General features: G+C 42.3%; 1 protein-coding gene across 1 annotated transcript in view; it reads right to left on the bottom strand.

Annotated features, from left to right (window-relative positions):
• The window catches only part of SLF1 (SMC5-SMC6 complex localization factor 1), a 191,504-nt gene extending 175,597 nt beyond the window's left edge, over positions 1-15,907 (bottom strand). The window contains exons 1-3 of the mRNA XM_069751870.1: positions 15,866-15,907; positions 2,468-2,589; positions 109-184 (exon numbers count right to left, since the gene is read on the bottom strand). Coding sequence (XP_069607971.1) covers positions 109-184; positions 2,468-2,581 — 190 coding nt within the window. The 5' untranslated portion in view covers positions 2,582-2,589; positions 15,866-15,907. The remainder of the gene's footprint in view (positions 1-108; positions 185-2,467; positions 2,590-15,865) is intronic.
• Between the last annotated feature and the right edge of the window lie 1,350 nt (positions 15,908-17,257).

Raw genomic sequence — 17,257 nt, 5'->3', positions numbered from 1 at the left:
ATAATCGGCTGGCCGATCTCTATGGTCATACATTTCTGTTTATAGGATTTGACAAGTGCCATTCATACTGAAGCAGCCAGGTGCTGGTAGAACGGAGATAGGACTGACCTGCTGCACAAGCTGCTAGCCACTTTTCACTTCTACTTGGTCTTTTTGCAATCAGGTGTGTACAGTTTTCAAACTTCTGAAAAAACAAGGAAGAAAAAAAATTCTAATGGCTATGTCCTGTTCATATATGTATTTTTCTAGATGTTTTTAGAGCATAAAGATCAAATTAGCAGCATAAAACATACTATAGTTTATAATCAAAAGGTTGTCCGGCCTTGAGGTACACGCCTGCAGTCACTATGTGCACCCTGTGCTGTGAGGATTCTCTGGTGACGGGCGGGTGCGTATGCACATTGCATACATGCAGTCACATGCCGACAAGACGTGCACAGCCTCGCTTAATACAAGTGAATCGAGCGAGGTAAGACAAGTCTAGTCGGAATGTGACGGACAGTATGAACATTGCATTCTTGTGGTTATATGACCTCCATTCCCTACAACGTCGAATCCTCACAATGCACACTGTGAGAATTCACAAGTCTACAGTCACACCGAATCACTACAGACTTGTACCCTAAAGCCAGACAATCCCTGTAAGTCATGCCAGGTTTTGCCTACAAAACCATATAAAAATGAAAAGAGTGAACTAGACCCATACACACTATATCTCCATGTACTAGCTGCATCTTTAGTGTCTACAATTAGGAGCTGATCTCATCTTGTGAGATGACTTTTCCTGACTTCCCAGGACTGTATTTGGTATAGCTCCCGTCAGTGAATGTATGTAGATGTAAGATAGCCATGTGCAGGAGCAGTTGGACTGGTAGTTTAACCAGTCTGTTTTTAAAATGTTATTCTCAAAATATTAAGTTATGACCTATTTGTAGGATAGCTGATAGCTTACCAATTGCAGAGAGTCTGACTATATAATCCTGAGATTCTGGCTGTACTAAAGACTAGGAATGGAGTGAAGGTAGAAAATGAGCACCTCTGCGACATTAAAGGGGTATTACAATCTCCAAGATCCTATCCCTTTATGAAGTAAGTCTAATAAGATTAGCAAACACCTCCAATTAGAAATGTAGTCTAGTTCTTCCGATGTCCCTTACCCCATGTGCAGGGCACTGCAGTAGCTTAGATATCCATGGTTACGACCACTAACAACTAACTGTCACTACATGAGTGGTCGTAACGAGCGTTGAGCGAATTTGATCAAATCAGGGCTTATCCGGCAAGCAATAGTGCTTGCTGAAAGGGTTATTCTCATCATGATCAGGGGTTACTATTGCAAAGAGGTTGTAAAAACAAACAACTTTGCAATTTTACTTTTGATTCAAAATCCTCTCCATTCTCGGTGGCCAGTATCTTAGGCTTGGAGTGCAGCGCTTACAAGCTCTTTGCTACAGACTGTATAAAGTCCAAGTTGTTTTTCTAATCTAAAACCTCAGTATTCAGGTTAACTTGCCGTGTTGGCACTTTGCGATAAATAGGTGGGTTTTGGATTGCAGTTTGGGCACTCGGTCTCTAAAATGTTCGCCATCACTATTCTAGGATCTATACGGCCATACCACTACTTTCCCTAGTCAAGTCATCCTGACAGCTTCATTTTAACTTTATCATTACAAGTATTGGCAGATTAATTAACTTCCCGCTGTATATTGATTGGCTGAATACAGAATTAATTTTCAAGTAAAAAAAAAACAGCTTCCTCAATAACTCTTTGTTAAAAACAATTGTGCAATGGCTGAAATGAGAAACATTAAAAAGAAGGGAAAAAATGAAGAAAAGTAAATGTTAATTTTATAACCATATCATACTCATTTACATAAAACAATGTATTCCCACAAAACATTGACTTTGACAGGGGCGTAACTACCACGGTCACAGTGGTCACTGCGACCGGATCCAGTGAGTGAGGAGCCCGCTGACGCCAGCAAATACTTCAGCTGGATGTACACCCTTGGACGCACATCCAGCTGAAGTGTATTGCGGAGCACAGACCCACCTGGTCTGTGCGTGGCAATACACTCTGCTTGACCAATCACAGGCCATCAGCTGACATCGGGATGAACATGACTTGGGGCGCATGGCAGTGATGTCATGAGCTCCCGATGATTGCACTCTGAAGTCATCATTTTCTAATCTCACTGCAACAAAGCTCTATTTTTCACATGGATTTTTGGCTGGAGGAGTTTTTTCTATTGATGTATACAACGAGGATACATCCCCCGTGCCGAGGATCTCAGTCATATAGAAGAGGTGAGCTGGATTTTTGTCATTTTGCTACTCTTCTTCGCTCTGACATGGAAACTACTGTATACTCACAAAATGGAATGGAGGTCACATGTGGCTCAAAAACAGCAAGTTGTGCACCCCTGATATAGATAGATACAAAATACTGACACAATAATGATCTCACCTCAGAATCTATAAAAACACAAGGCAGCTGGCTGAGTAGCCGGGTCAGGGTTTCCCTCTCTGTATCGCTAAAACCAGTTATCTGGACAATTTGCGAACCCGGAGCCACTGCCATCTTGCCATCTAAGAAATGAAATAAAGAATGAAAACATTATAAAAATTATGAAGAACGGAAAAACATCAGGCATGGTGCAGCATTATCACTGACTGCTCTTTAGATGGTAATCTTATTCCAAATTGTGACCGCAAGCCCCAAATGATCGCCAGAGTATAAATATAAAATGACTCCTCATCTAAATGTATGACTAAATTGACAATTGGGAGTTACCATTGCTCTTTCCAATAAGGTGTGTCCCTACAAAGCCTAACCTTGTCCTATCGGTGTTGACAGTGCGAGACTATGTAGGCTCACACCATTCTGGCTCCACGGATGGTAATGCCTGGTGTAGAATTATTCCATCCAGGAGGAATAATAGATGAATAACACAATGCAGAGTTCTGAGAAACGATGATTACTAATTACTATTTTTGGGGTTTTCATTGGCTGTAAGCCATAATCATCAACATTAACAGAAATAAACTCTTGAAATAGGTCACTGTATGTAATGACTCTATATAATATAGGAGTTTCATATTTTGTATTGAAGAACTGAAATAAATTAATTTTTTGATGACATTCTAATTTTAAGAGCAGCCCCTGTATTAACTAAGACAGACATTTGAAAAGAGCTGATGAGTCAGCTAGCTCCATCCCAACATACACCCTACTCGTGCGACAGACGTCTTATGCGTATGTATAGGGGTATAGGGGGGTTCAGGACTGGTCCAATAAAGCTATGAATTACATTTTTCTGTTCCTATGATGGAAAAGAAAAACAAAATGTATCATTGCATTTTGAACCTAGACTAAATTGTTTTTTTAATTAAATTCTAATGGATGTTTGCGGGGTGGACTACTGTAGCAGATGTGAGGGGTTGCCACTAGTGATGAGCGAGTATGCTCGCTACTCGAGTTTCTCCGAGCATGCTCGGGTGTCCTCCGAGTACTTCGGCGTGCTCGGAGATTTAGTTTATGGCGACGCAGCTTGCGTGCCAAAGTACTCGGAGACCACCCGAGCATGCTCAGAGAAACTCGAGTAACAAGCATACTCGCTCATCACTAGTTGCCACGCTTAGCTGCTTCCTCAGGTAGACGCAGGAACACTTTGGCGGTAAAACAGCTGCTGGTTTATTAGGCTGTGTGCACAAGTTGCGGTTTTTTCTGATAAAAACGCTATAAAACCGCAAAAAAAAAACCGCATAGAATAAGCATCCCATCATTTAGAATGAATTCCGCATGTTTTGTGCAAATGATGCGTTTTTTCCGCGAAAAAAACGCTTTGCGGCAAAAAACGCAGCATGTTCATTAAGGCTGTGTGCACACGTTGCGTTTTTTTGCGGTTTTTCCCGATAAAAACGCTATAAAACCGCAAAAAAAACGCATACAATAAGCATCTCATCATTTAGAATGTATTCCGCATGTTTTGTGCACATGATGCGTTTTTTTCCGCGAAAAAACGCATCGCGGCAAAAAACGCAGTATGTTCATTAATTTTCCGTTTTTTTTGCGGATTTCCCACTCCAAAATGCATTGGGAAGTGTCCGGAAAAAAACGCGGCAAAACTGCGGCAAAAACGCGTCAAAAACGCATGCGGTTTTCTTGCAGAAAATGTCCGGAATTCTCAGGAATTTTCTGCGAGAAATCCTGAACGTGTGCACATAGCCTAACACGTACCTCACTTCCTCTACAAAGCCAGTGACTCTGTCACACAGGATACAGTGGTCTACACTATTACAAGCATTTGCCAAAAAGAAAAAAAAGGCGATTGAAATCAGTGAGGTCATGACCAGCACAGAAGAGCATATAGAAAGAAAAGACTGCAATGAACTTGGGCTTTTATATTTCTCCGGGAAGTAAAATCTGTCCATTTTATTTCACTCTTTGAATATACCTTCCTTGTCTGCATAACCCCCCAAAAGGTCTATATTTAAAGAGAAGAGGACTCCGTGCAGCTGTGTCCTGAGCTATAGACACTGTGTGTGCCACAATGTGGAAATGAGAAGATGCAAAGTTACAAACAGGACTAAAAGGGTCATGTAGGCTGGTTCCCAAGTTGCTTCTTTACTAGTAGGGAATCCTAAAACTAGACGAATAGCGGAAAAACATTGTTCCACTATTTAGTTGCATGATTTTCTTTTTTTATACAAAACCTGGTACATTTGCTTAGGTCTACATGACAGTATTAGGTTATAAAGATAACTTATGTTACTACCTGTCGGCACAGGACTAACCACATAAGGGTGTGGAGGGTGAACACATGATGTGTGGGGGGAGTCTCCTGCACCAAGTGGGAGGGGGACGCCTTACGCTAATATGAGGTCGATGAAGAAGTCGTCTACGGCCGTGATCATTAGTAGAAGAGAAGGAAAAGCTGTAACTACTATGAAGAAGTTAGGAGCTGGGCTACTGTGACTACTGATCATGCAGATAGGAGGGAAGGCAGACTACATTGTCTATTGTGTAAATGGGGGGCTGTTGTACATACTGGGGACATTAGGAGGGAAATCATACTGCATTGTCTATTGGGTAAATTGGGGGAGATCTTGTGATTACTGGGGGGTCAAGGGAGGAAGAGTAGAGCACTGCCTATTGGTAAAGTAAATATGGGGCTATTGTTACTGGTGTGGGGAGAAATGCATTGTCTAATGGTTAAACCGGGGTATGACTACTGGCGAAGTTAAGTGGGGAGAGGACTGCACTGTCTATTGATAAATTGGGGGGCTGGTGTGACTAGTGGGGACATTAGAAAGGGAAGAGGACTACGTTTGTGAATTGATTAAATGGGGAGACTGTTGTAAGTAATGAGAACGTTAGGAGGGAACCAAATTCTACATTGGCTGCATGGGATGGATGGAGTAAAAAAATGTAACTACTCGAAAAAACAGAGGGTCTCTTGTGCGTCTCCCTTACTCACAGAATACAGGCTGCTGTTAACTGCTTTTGGTGACTGCAATAAATGCAATATCATCACTGCCTCTTAACTCTATCAGTGGAATTACTCTTACCACCTCCCAACACCCTATTTTGGGTTCAATACCTTAAAATGAACAATATAAAAAAAAGTCTCTACCCACATGCAAAATTCCATAGTTCTATGTGAAATACTTAGAAAGCGAATATTAATTCATCAGTATTACCCAACCTGACATTTTATTAATTCATCTATCTGAAATTGTGAACGCTCAACTGATTCATAGTTGACTGCGGATATAAAAAGCGGCAGAAGGAGTTAATATCTCCTTTTTAAGTACCGTAATCTAAGGTATTTGATTGACATATGCAAGCTTTAAATAAAGCACTAATTATTCAACTACTGTCAAGTTCATCAGAAAAATCAATTACTTTTAAAGTGATTTATGTGAAACTGTGAACTGTGCTAGAAAGTTCACTTTGAAGACGACATTGCAGATAGGAAAGGAAAAATGAGAATAAAGCTTTTAACAAGGGCCTATTAGAGATAAGATGTCATGTCCCTAATTGGATAGTGGCAAATGTTCTAGATTCTGATAAAATTGTGCAAGTAAAAACAATAGGCTCTTATCCTGATGTCCATCATCATTCTCATATTATGATGACCGATGAAAAGAGATTACCCAAAAATACCTGTATACCTCACTGACGGCTCCTCAATTTTGGACTTATAGACAAAGAAGTAGAATGTTCACATAATTATTGACTTGGCTTTGGTGCAAAACACCCATAAAACCGTTTAAAACACAGCATCAAAAACTCACCAAAAGCTCATAGTGGGAACGTAGCCTAAACCAATGGCATAGGAGGCAGCAGAGAACAGAACACATGGGCAAAAGCCGAAATATACAGGTTTTAGGGGTGGGTATTGAAGGGATTATTTGGGGACATGCTAAAAGAAATCTGTGACCAATCTGAGAGCAGCATGATGTAGGGGTAGAGACCCGGACAATGCTTCGTCAATTACTGGGGTTTGATAAAATGCAGTTTTATCTGCTCCAAACTTTCTAGTCCTGTCAATGATGAGCTCCAGCTATGAAGTCCTCAATATTCATGAACTCTGGCTATCCGCACCATTGATAAGAAGATAGCTGTCAATCAATGGTATTGGTAGAATGAGGCAGAGATCATCATTGAGAAGACTAGCAGAGCTGCAGCAAATAAAATGTTTTAAACCAAAACTACATCAAGAAGCCTATTGAGTGACACAGTGCTGGAATCATGGTCTGTGTTCATATGGGATGCTGCCATCAGATTGAGAGGGATAAACATGGTGACAGAGGTCCTTTAATACATCTTATATAATATTTTGTGGGCTAAATAGGCTAAAATGTTTTCACTATTCATCCCATACCCAGCAATATTTTGGATTTTTCCACTTCCACTGAAGTCCCAACCACTGTGCGCTATATGGTCCTCCTACCGTCTCAGTATGATTAATAGGCTCGACAGGCTGAAGACCAACTGCTTCTTCTGCGCATGGCAGTGAAAGCTGAACTTAGCTTACAGAGCATGCTGAGGAGATGCAGAATGTCTCCAGCCGATATCAATCCAGCGCACATGACTAGTGACCGCTGAGACTGTAGGAGCAGATGAAGTGATTGGGACATATAGCAATCCAAATGAGGAGAAGTGGAAGAAGAAAACTCCATGTGGGGCAGAGATCCAGCACTTCTGCTAAAGAAGGTAATGTAAAGATGGCCAGAGAGGGCGGTCAGATGACTACCTTCAGCTATGCATCATGGTGGAAGACAGAAAATGCCCTTCCAGGAATTAAACAGAAGGAAATGTGATGATGAAGTGGAAGGAAATAGAAAACTTGGAAAAAGGTAGTTGGGTGGAGGAGCAATATTAGAGCCTTAGGGCAGCTTGGAGACTCAAAAAAAAAAAAAAATATAAAAATGAGGTCTGAAAACCCTTCTAATATACAGTCAGTTTGCGTCATGCTTCACTTGTTTCTTTGCAGCCAGACAATATGCCCTAATGTGAAGATATAATAATGGAAGACTAACCCTATATGAAAATAATCATTTAGCACGGAGTTTATCTGTGAAATCATAAAGAACATAACGGGAAAATAAATGTGACTTTTGTTTGCTGGTTAACAATTCTTAACAGGAAATCTAACATTTAGAAGCCTTCATATCAAAAAAGTCATCATGATCCTAGCTCCGAATAATGGAGAGTGTCACTGTCAATTTTGGCTTCTCACATTCGTTTCCCTTCACTTCATCTGATTTTAATAATCCCTGTCAAACCACAAACAGTCCACATTACATTCCTGACACCGGAGCTTTCAAGAAGACAGAATCTCAACATTCATTTAGACACTACAAAAGAAAGCTGTCCGGCTGGACAAATATTATTTCCACACTTGACAGTCTCCACAGTTAAGTATGCCTTTTAATTTTAACTCAAGCTGCCAAGGGCTTGATATCAGCTTCTTGTTCATTGTAGACTGAGTGGCAGGATTAGAAGCGCAACAACTGGAATTGTGATAGACTAGTATTTCCCTTTGGAGACTTACAAAACCGTACGCACAATATCAGGCTTCTGTATCCGATCACACACATTATATATGTCTACTATTTCACAATGAGCTTGTTCTCTGTGATTCTGCTTACATGGTTCTGGTGGGTTTGTGGTGCTGGACTTATATTACGGGAGTTAAGGAGAAACAGTTATTAGATTCAAGCCGCCTAAACCACAGGCAAATTGAATCTGAGAATGGGTGTGTGATTGTAGCCAGGTGTGTTTTACTCCGAAATGTTCTGGTGGTTCAGAAAAACATTGTTTGGAAAGGACAATAGGGTGAGACGAGACTAGTTCTATGCAGTTCCTGGCTGGCTTCTCCTAACCCCAGGTCTCTCCCTACATAAGCACGTCCCCTGATGAAGAAAGTGCGAAACACATCAAATACTTTCAATCATTTGTGTTACCTGTGACTTTTTACTATAAGCCACTCTGTCAATAACCATGAGCTACGGACTAATTCTAACAATACCACATGAATCTTACTACATCTTTATTAGACATCTTATCCACTGTGGTTATATATACCGTATATAGTGGAGAAAAAAAGTATTTAGTCAGCCACCAATCGTACAAGTTCTCCCACTTAAAAAGATGAGAGGGGCCTGTAATTGACATCATAGGTAGACCACAACTATGAGAGTCAAAATGAGAAAACAAATCCAGAATATCACCTTGTCTGATTTGGCAAGATTTATTTTGCAAATACTGGTGGAAAATAAGTATTTGGTCATTAATAGTGATGAGCGAGTGTGCTCGTTACTCAGCCTTTCCGAGCATGATGGGTGGTCTCCGAGTATTTATAGCGTGCTCGGAGATTAGGTTTGAGTCGCCCGCAGCTGCATGATTTACAGCTGCTTGACAGCATGAATACATGTGGGGGTTGCCTGTTTGTAAGGGAATACCCACATGCATTCAGGCTGTCAAGCAGCCGCAAATCATGCAGCTGCGGCAACTGAAACCTAATCTCAGATCTTGCCATAAATACATGGAGACCACCCAAGCATGCTCGGAAAAACCGAGTAACGAGCACACTCGCTCATCATTAGTCATTAACAAAAGTTCACCTCAATATTTTGTTATATATCCTTTGCTGGCAATGACAGTGGTCAAACGTTTTCTGTAAGTCTTCACAAGGTTGGCACACACTGTTGGTGGTATGTTGGACCATTCCTTCATGTAGATCTCCTTTAGAGCAGTGATGTTTTGGGACTGTCGCTGGTTGACACAGACTTTCAACTCCCTCCGAAGATTTTCTATGGGGTTGAGATCTGAAGACTGGCTAGGCAACTCCAGGACCTTCATATGCTTCTTATGAAGCCACTATTTTGTTGCCCTGGCGGTGTGTTTGGGATCATTATCATGCTGAGAGACCCATCCATGTTTCATCTTCAATGACCTTGCTGATGGAAGGTTTGCACTCAAAATCTCACGATACATGGCCTCATTCAGTCTTTCATGTACATGGATCAGTCGTATTGGTCCCTGTGCAGATAAACAGCCCCAAAGCATGATATTGCCACCCCCATGCTTCACAGTAGGTATGGTGTTCTTTGGATGCAACTCAGCATTCTGTCTCATCCAAACATGACGAGTTTTCTTTCTACCTAACAGTTCTACTTTGGTTTCAACAGACCATATGACATTCTCCCAATACTCTTCTGGATAATCCAAATGCTCTCTAGCAAACTTCAGACGGGCCAGGACATGTACTGGCTTAAGCAGAATTACATGTCTGGCGCTGCAGGATCTGAGTCCCTGTGGGCATAGTGGGTTACTGATGGTAGCCTTTGCTATGGTGGTCCCACCTCTATGCAGGTCATTCACTAGCTCCTCCCATGTGGTTCTGGGATTTTTGCTCATCCTTCTTGTGATCATTTTGACCCCACAGGATGAGATCTTGCATGGAGCACCAGATCGAGGGAGATTATCAGTGGTCTTGTATGTCTTCCATTTTCTTATTATTGCTCCCACAGTTGATTTAATCACACCAATCTGCTTGCCTATTGCAGATTCAGTCTTCCCAGCCTGTTGCAGGGCTACAATTTTCTTTCTACCGTCCTTCAACAGCTCTTTGGTCTTCACTGTAGTGGGGTTTGGAGTGTGACTGTTTGAGGTTGTGGACAGGTTTTTTTTGTTTTTTTTTTACTTTTAACAAGTTCAAATAGATGCCATTACTACAGGTAATCAGTGGAGGGCAGAGGAGCTTCTTAAAGAAGTTATAGCTCTGTGAGAGCCTGAAATCTTGCGTGTTTTTAGGTGACCAAATACTTATTTTTCACCATAATTTGCAAAATAAATCTTGCCTAATCAGACAAGGTGATTTAACTCTCATAGTTGTGGTCTACCTATGATATCAATTACAGGCCTGTCTCGTCTTTTTGAGTGTGAGAACTTGCACAATTAGTGGCTGACTAAATACTTCTTTCCCCACTGTATATATTGCGAGGCAGTGAGGGGAATTATATGCGAGGGTCGGTATGTGTCCCCCAGGATGCGCATAGAAGCGTCTTGATGCCACGGAAGTGAATTGCAGTCACAGACATTGCTGTGGTTGCAGTGCAGAATAAAAGTTAGTGTGGACTTGGTCAAGCTATTCCTCTGCAATACAGCATAGAGAGTGGCAGGACTTTATGTCCCTCTATCTAGCACTTAGGCACTTTATCTCCTAACACAATCAAGTCCCCTGATGATTTAGCTTGGAAGAAACGCGTCACGTTGTGACGACCTATAAGGGAGAGTGCAGGGCATGCTTAACATAGGGGTAGATGTGGAATGCCCTTGTAAGGGAGGGAGGTCTGGAGATAGTTTATCGTTAGCCCCATAGGGTTTGACAGGATATTGTCATCCCCACGCATTATTCTATGGATCATCCTCTGACCTAGGAATATCCATTCCTCCCGTGCCTGCTTTTTGGAATTGGTGAGACTGTTCCTGTTTCATGATTCATTTTTATTGGTCACATACTCTGTGTCATGTTATTGATTGTGACATTTATGTGATAATGATTATCTATTTATGTAACCAAAGGTATAGGAACTTCTTCTGTTACCTGCATGAGTGATCGGCATATGCAGTTAAATGCTTCACATATTATACCCTGGTCTATATTGATTTCGCTAGAGCCACTGCAAGAGAAATCTTTGAATCCTAAAGGGGTTTTTGTCTCTATACTTTTGGTGTTATATGGTTGAGACTTTACCCCTGATATTATCTCACTTTGGACACTTTGAGTTTTGATACCTCTTAAATTATTTACAGTATATATATTAGAAGTTATGTTTCATATTTCCACTTGTGCTGTATTATAATTATCGTTTGGTGGGATCATTTTAACTATTGGTAGTTGTACTATAATAATTGCTTTTCTCGTCAAGCTATTTGGCCAAGCTAGATTTAAGGAAAACCCAGCATGGGCTTTCATTTTCGGAGTGAACTACAGTAGAGGGGCAGTTTATTCCCTCCAGGCCTGATATTACATGTGTTTGTTTGAAAACTGCAGAGCATGTGGCTCTGTAACATCTAGCTTGTGAAAGGTAACAGAGCCAAGGGAAGTGAACGCCTGGTGCCTCTCAGCGTGACACGGTGGTGCAGTCGGCCATGGCAACGATCTCAGATACGGACTGTTTTGACGCCCGGAGGTGATCCGGAGGATACTGTGTGCTTTTCATTTGTGAGTTTCCGGACATTAAATACATTTGTTTTGAACTTTACCGGGCCACTGCTTCATTCCTGCATGGTGTCAACACTGCCGCACTAATATATACCGTATATATATATATATACACACACACATATATACAGTACAGACCAAAAGTTTGGAAACACCTTCTCATTTAAAGACTTTTCTGTATTTTCATGACTCTGAAAATTGTAAATTCACACTGAGGGCATCAAAACTGTGAATTAACCCATGTGGAATTATATACTTAACAAAAAAGTGGGAAACAACTGAAATTATGTCTTATATTCTAGGTTCTTCAAAGTAGCCACCTTTAGCTTTGATGACTGCTTTGCACATTCTTGACATTCTCTTGATGAGCTTCAAGAGGTAGTCACCGGCAATGGTTTTCACTTCACAGGTTTGCCCTGTCAGGTTTAATAAGTGGGATTTCTTGTCTTATAAATGGGGTTGGGACCATCAGTTGTGTTGAGCAGAAGTCTGGTGGATACACAGCTGATAGTCCTACTGAATAGACTGTTAGCATTTGTATTATGGCAAGAAAAAATCAGCTAAGTAAAGAAAAACGAGTGGCCATCATTACTTTAAGAAATGAAGGTCAGTCAGTCTGAAAAATTGGGAAAACTTGAAAGTGTCCCCAAGTGTAGTTGCAAAAACCATCATGCACTACAAAGAAACTGTCTCACATGATGACTGCCCCAGGAAAGAAAGACCAAGAGTCATCTCTGCTTCTGAGGATATGTTTATCCGAGTCAGCAGCCTCAGAAATCGCAGGTTAACAGCAGCTCAGATTAGAGACCAGGTCAATGCCACACAGAGTTCTAGCAGCAGACACATCTCTACAACAACTGTTAAGAGGAGACTTTGTGCAGCAGGCCTTCATGGTAAAATAGCTGTTAGGAAACCACTGCTAAGGACAGGCAACAAGCAGAAGAGACTTCTTTGGGCTAAAGAACAAAAGGAATGGACATTAGACCAGTGGAAATCTGTGCTTTGGTCTGATGAGTCCAAATTTGAGATCTTTGGGTCCAACCACCGTGTCTTTGTGCGACGCAGAAAAGGTGAACTGATGAACTCTACATGCCTGGTTCTCACCCGTGAAGCATGGAGGAGGAGGTGTGATGGTGTGGGGGTGCTTTGCTGGTGACACTGTACGGGATTTATTCAAAATTGAAGGCATACTGAACCAGCATGGCTACCACAGCATCTTGCAGCGGCATGCTCTTCCATCCGGGTTGCGTTTAGTTGGACCATCATTTATTTTTCAACAGGACATTGACCCCAAACACACCTCCAGGCTGTGTAAGGGCTATTTGACCAAGAAGGAGAGTGATAGGGTGCTACGCCAGATGTCCTGGCCTCCACAGTGGTTTGGGGTGAGCTGGACCGCAGAGTGAAGGCAAAAGGGCCAACAAGTGCTAAGCATCTCTCGGAACTCCTTCAAGATTGTTGGAAGACCATTTCCGGTGACTTCCTCTTGAAGCTCATCAAGAGAATGCCAAGTGTGTGAAAAGCAGTCATCAAAGCAAAAGGTGGCTACTTTAAAGAACCTAGAATATAAGACATATTTTCAGTTGTTTCACACTTTTTTGTTAAGTATAATATTCCACATGTGTTAATTCATAGCTTTGATGCCTTCAGTGTGAATTTACAATTTTCAGAGTCATGAAAATCCTCATTTAAGCATGCCATCATACAGCCATTACTTAAAAAACCATCCCTCGATCAAAACTGTGCCGCTAATTATAGACCTGTCTCTAATCTTCCCTTCATCTCTAAACTCCTCGAACGCCTGGTCCACTCCCGTCTTACCCGCTATCTCTCAGATAACTCTCTTCTCGACCCTCTTCAATCTGGCTTCCGCTCTTTACACTCTACTGAAACTGCCCTCATTAAAGTCTCTAATGACCTACTAACAGCTAAATCTAATGGTCACTACTCCATGCTAATTCTCTTGGATCTCTCTGCAGCATTCGACACTGTGGATCATCAGCTCCTCCTCACTATGCTCCGCTCCATAGGCCTCAAGGACACCGTTCTCTCCTGGTTCTCCTCCTATCTCTCTGACCGATCCTTCACTGTATGTTTTGCTGGTTCCTCCTCCTCTCACCTTCCCCTTACTGTTGGGGTTCCTCAAGGATCAGTCCTAGGCCCCCTACTCTTCTCGTTGTATACTGCCCCTATTGGACAAACAATCAGTAGATTTGGTTTCCAGTACCATCTCTATGCTGACGACACCCAATTATACACTTCTGCTCCCGATATCACACCGACCTTTTTAGAAAACACCAGTGATTGTCTTACCGCTGTCTCTAACATCATGTCCTCCCTCTATCTGAAACTAAACCTGTCAAAAACTGAACTCCTCGTGTTCTCTCCCTCTACTAACCTACCTTTGCCTGACATTGCCATCTCCGTGTGCGGTTCCACCATTACTCCAAAGCAACATGCCCGCTGCCTTGGGGTCATCCTTGATTCTGACCTTTCATTCACCCCCTACATCCGATCACTGGCTCGCTCTTCTTACCTGCATCTCAAAAACATTTCTAGAATTCGCCCTTTTCTTACTTTCGACTCTGCAAAAACTCTGACTGTTTCACTTATTCATTCTCGTCTGGACTATTGTAACTCTCTACTAATCGGTCTCCCTCTTGCAAAACTCTCCCCGCTCCAATCTGTCCTGAATGCTGCAGCCAGGATCATATTCCTCACCAACCGTTACACCGATGCCTCTACCCTGTGCCAGTCATTACACTGGCTACCCATCCACTCCAGAATCCAGTACAAAACTACTACCCTCATCCACAAAGCACTCCATGGCTCAGCACCACCCTACATCTCCTCCCTGGTATCAGTCTACCACCCTACCCGTGCCCTCCGCTCCGCTAATGACCTCAGGTTAGCATCCTCAATAATCAGAACCTCCCACTCCCGTCTCCAAGACTTTACACGTGCTGCGCCGATTCTTTGGAATGCACTACCTAGGTTAATACGATTAATCCCCAATCCCCACAGTTTTAAGCGTGCCCTAAAAACTCATTTGTTCAGACTGGCCTACCGCCTCAATGCATTAACCTAACGATCCCTGTGTGGCCTATTTATAATAAAAAAAAAAAAAAAAGGTTCCTCGCATCATGTTCTCATACACTTTATGCAGTATTAGCCCTCTGTGTCTGTACTGCTACATACTTAGGCAGGTAACTGGTTCATGCAGCTTTACATGAACACCTGAGCCTTACACTATAGCTGGTCCGAATAACTAAAGCAATTGTTACCATCCACCTCTCGTGTCTCCCCTTTTCCCCATAGTTTGTAAGCTTGCGAGCAGGGCCCTCACTCCTCCTGGTATCTGTTTTGAACTGTATTTCTGTTATGCTGTAATGTCTATTGTCTGTACAAGTCCCCTCTATAATTTGTAAAGCGCTGCGGAATATGTTGGCGCTATATAAATAAAAAATTATTATTATTATTATTAAATACAGAAAAATCTTTAAATGATAAGGTGTGTCCAAACTTTTGGTCTGTACTGTATATCTATATATATCTATATATCTCTCTCTCTCTATATATATATACGCACACTTGCTGCATAAATTCTATCTTTAGTTCTGAATTATATATTTTGAGGATTTGATACATATATTGATGCACTGATTATGCGTGCGTTATATACTAAGCCCTTGGTGCTGTTGCATCCATTACCATGGTTCTATCATGCCTCATAGAGTCTTCTTTTTGAGGTGTGAAATTCCCAATTTACTACTGTAGAGACCTTGTTTTATATGCTACTTCTTGAATTTTATTAGTTGCAGGTGACAGCAGACTAGTCATGTTTCTTCCTAAAACATACCTGGATGAAATTGTGCAGACAGGCTTGATTCCTACTGACCATGCTTTGGGCAGCAAGCATCATGGTATGTTCCCTTTAAGGAAACAGTGTGTCTAAGGCACGCTCAGTTATTTTCAGTGGTCAGCGTTGAGAATTACCCTTTCAGTATACCTTAAAGTGAACCTGTCTCCCGCCTTTCGGGGCTCATATACAGTATTCTATAATGTTGTAGATAAGCCCCAGATCCGACCTGTAAGAGAAGAAAAAAACCTTTTATTATACTTACCTGCGGGGCAGTCCAGTCCGATGGGTTTCGATGGTCTTGGTCCAGCGCCTCTCACCTTCTTGTGATGCCGCCCTCCTGCTTTATTCGTGTGGATGACATGCCCCTGCATCATCCACACAGGCGAACTATGTCTGCCCTGTTGAGGGCAGAGCAAAGTACTGCAGTGCGCAGGCACCGGAAAGGTCAGAGAGGCCCGGCGCCTGCGCACTGCAGGATAACAACGCCTGCACCGGAGCGCGATTCCGGGGAGCCTGTGTGGATGATGCAGGGATGCGTCATCCACATGAAGCAAGCAGGAGGATGGCATCGCAAGAAGATGGGAGGCATTGGACCAAGAAGAGCGACACCCATCGGACTGAACTGCCCCGCAGGTGAGTATAATAAAACTTATTTTTCTTCTGTTACAGGTCCGATCGGGGGCTTATCTACAGCCTTATAGAATACCGTATATAAGCCCTGAAAGGGGGGTGGCTGAAACTCATATCGGCCAAACCTGGTGACAGGTTCACTTTCATCAACACAAAGATTTGCAGTGGTTGCTCCTATGACCCAGTGTCAAATTCATAACATTTGTTGTCTTTGTAGAAATAAACAGTGCCTGATTCCCAGGCCGGCCATAATACACACTACAAATGTCAGACGTGCATTTTTGGAACCTCTCTTTGAATGATACACAGTAAGCAGTACCTTTCATATCCCCTGATTCCCCACCTTTGCTGAGAAAATACCTTAGTAATCTCTCTGTTTTAGTATGTCAATCACCCCGGTCCGATGGGCGTGGCCTATTCGCCGTCTCCCCCCCGCTCCTTGGCGTGCTTGACGTAACTAGGTCTGTGAATAGCACAGATCCCATACAGTTTCTGCGCGTGCGCATTGAATTTGCCTCTAGCGCCTGCGCAGTATGCTTTGACCAACTGTGGGCAAGCATGAAATCACTATTGCGCAATAATGAGTTGTATGCTTTGCCCACTGTTGGGCAAAACATACTGTGCATGCGTGAGACGCCACTTCTATGCGCAGGAAAACAACGCCAACGCAGGAAAAAAGATTTGTAGAGCAAGGCAGGAGATGGGGAGAAAAGGCGATTAGGCCCCGTCCATCGGACCGGGGTGATTGACAGACGAAAACGGAGGTATTACTAAGGTATTTTCGCAGCAAAGGTGGGGAATCGGGGGATGTGAAAGGTACTGCTGTAAAGCAGAGCTCAGGCCCTATTGAACCATATTTTTATCTCATATCGAAAAAACGGGGTGACAGGTTCCCTTTAACCCCTTCATGACCTTGGGATTTTTCGTTTTTCCGTGTTTGTTTTTCACTCCCCTCCTTCCCAGAGCCATAACTTTTTTTATTTTTCCGTCAATTTGGCCATGTGAGGGCTTATTTTTTGCGGGA

Source organism: Ranitomeya imitator, chromosome 1 (genome assembly GCF_032444005.1).
Source record: "Ranitomeya imitator isolate aRanImi1 chromosome 1, aRanImi1.pri, whole genome shotgun sequence".
Lineage (NCBI taxonomy): Eukaryota > Metazoa > Chordata > Amphibia > Anura > Dendrobatidae > Ranitomeya > Ranitomeya imitator.
Note: the sequence above shows the minus strand (reverse complement) of the source record. Positions and strands in the feature narration are given on the sequence as shown.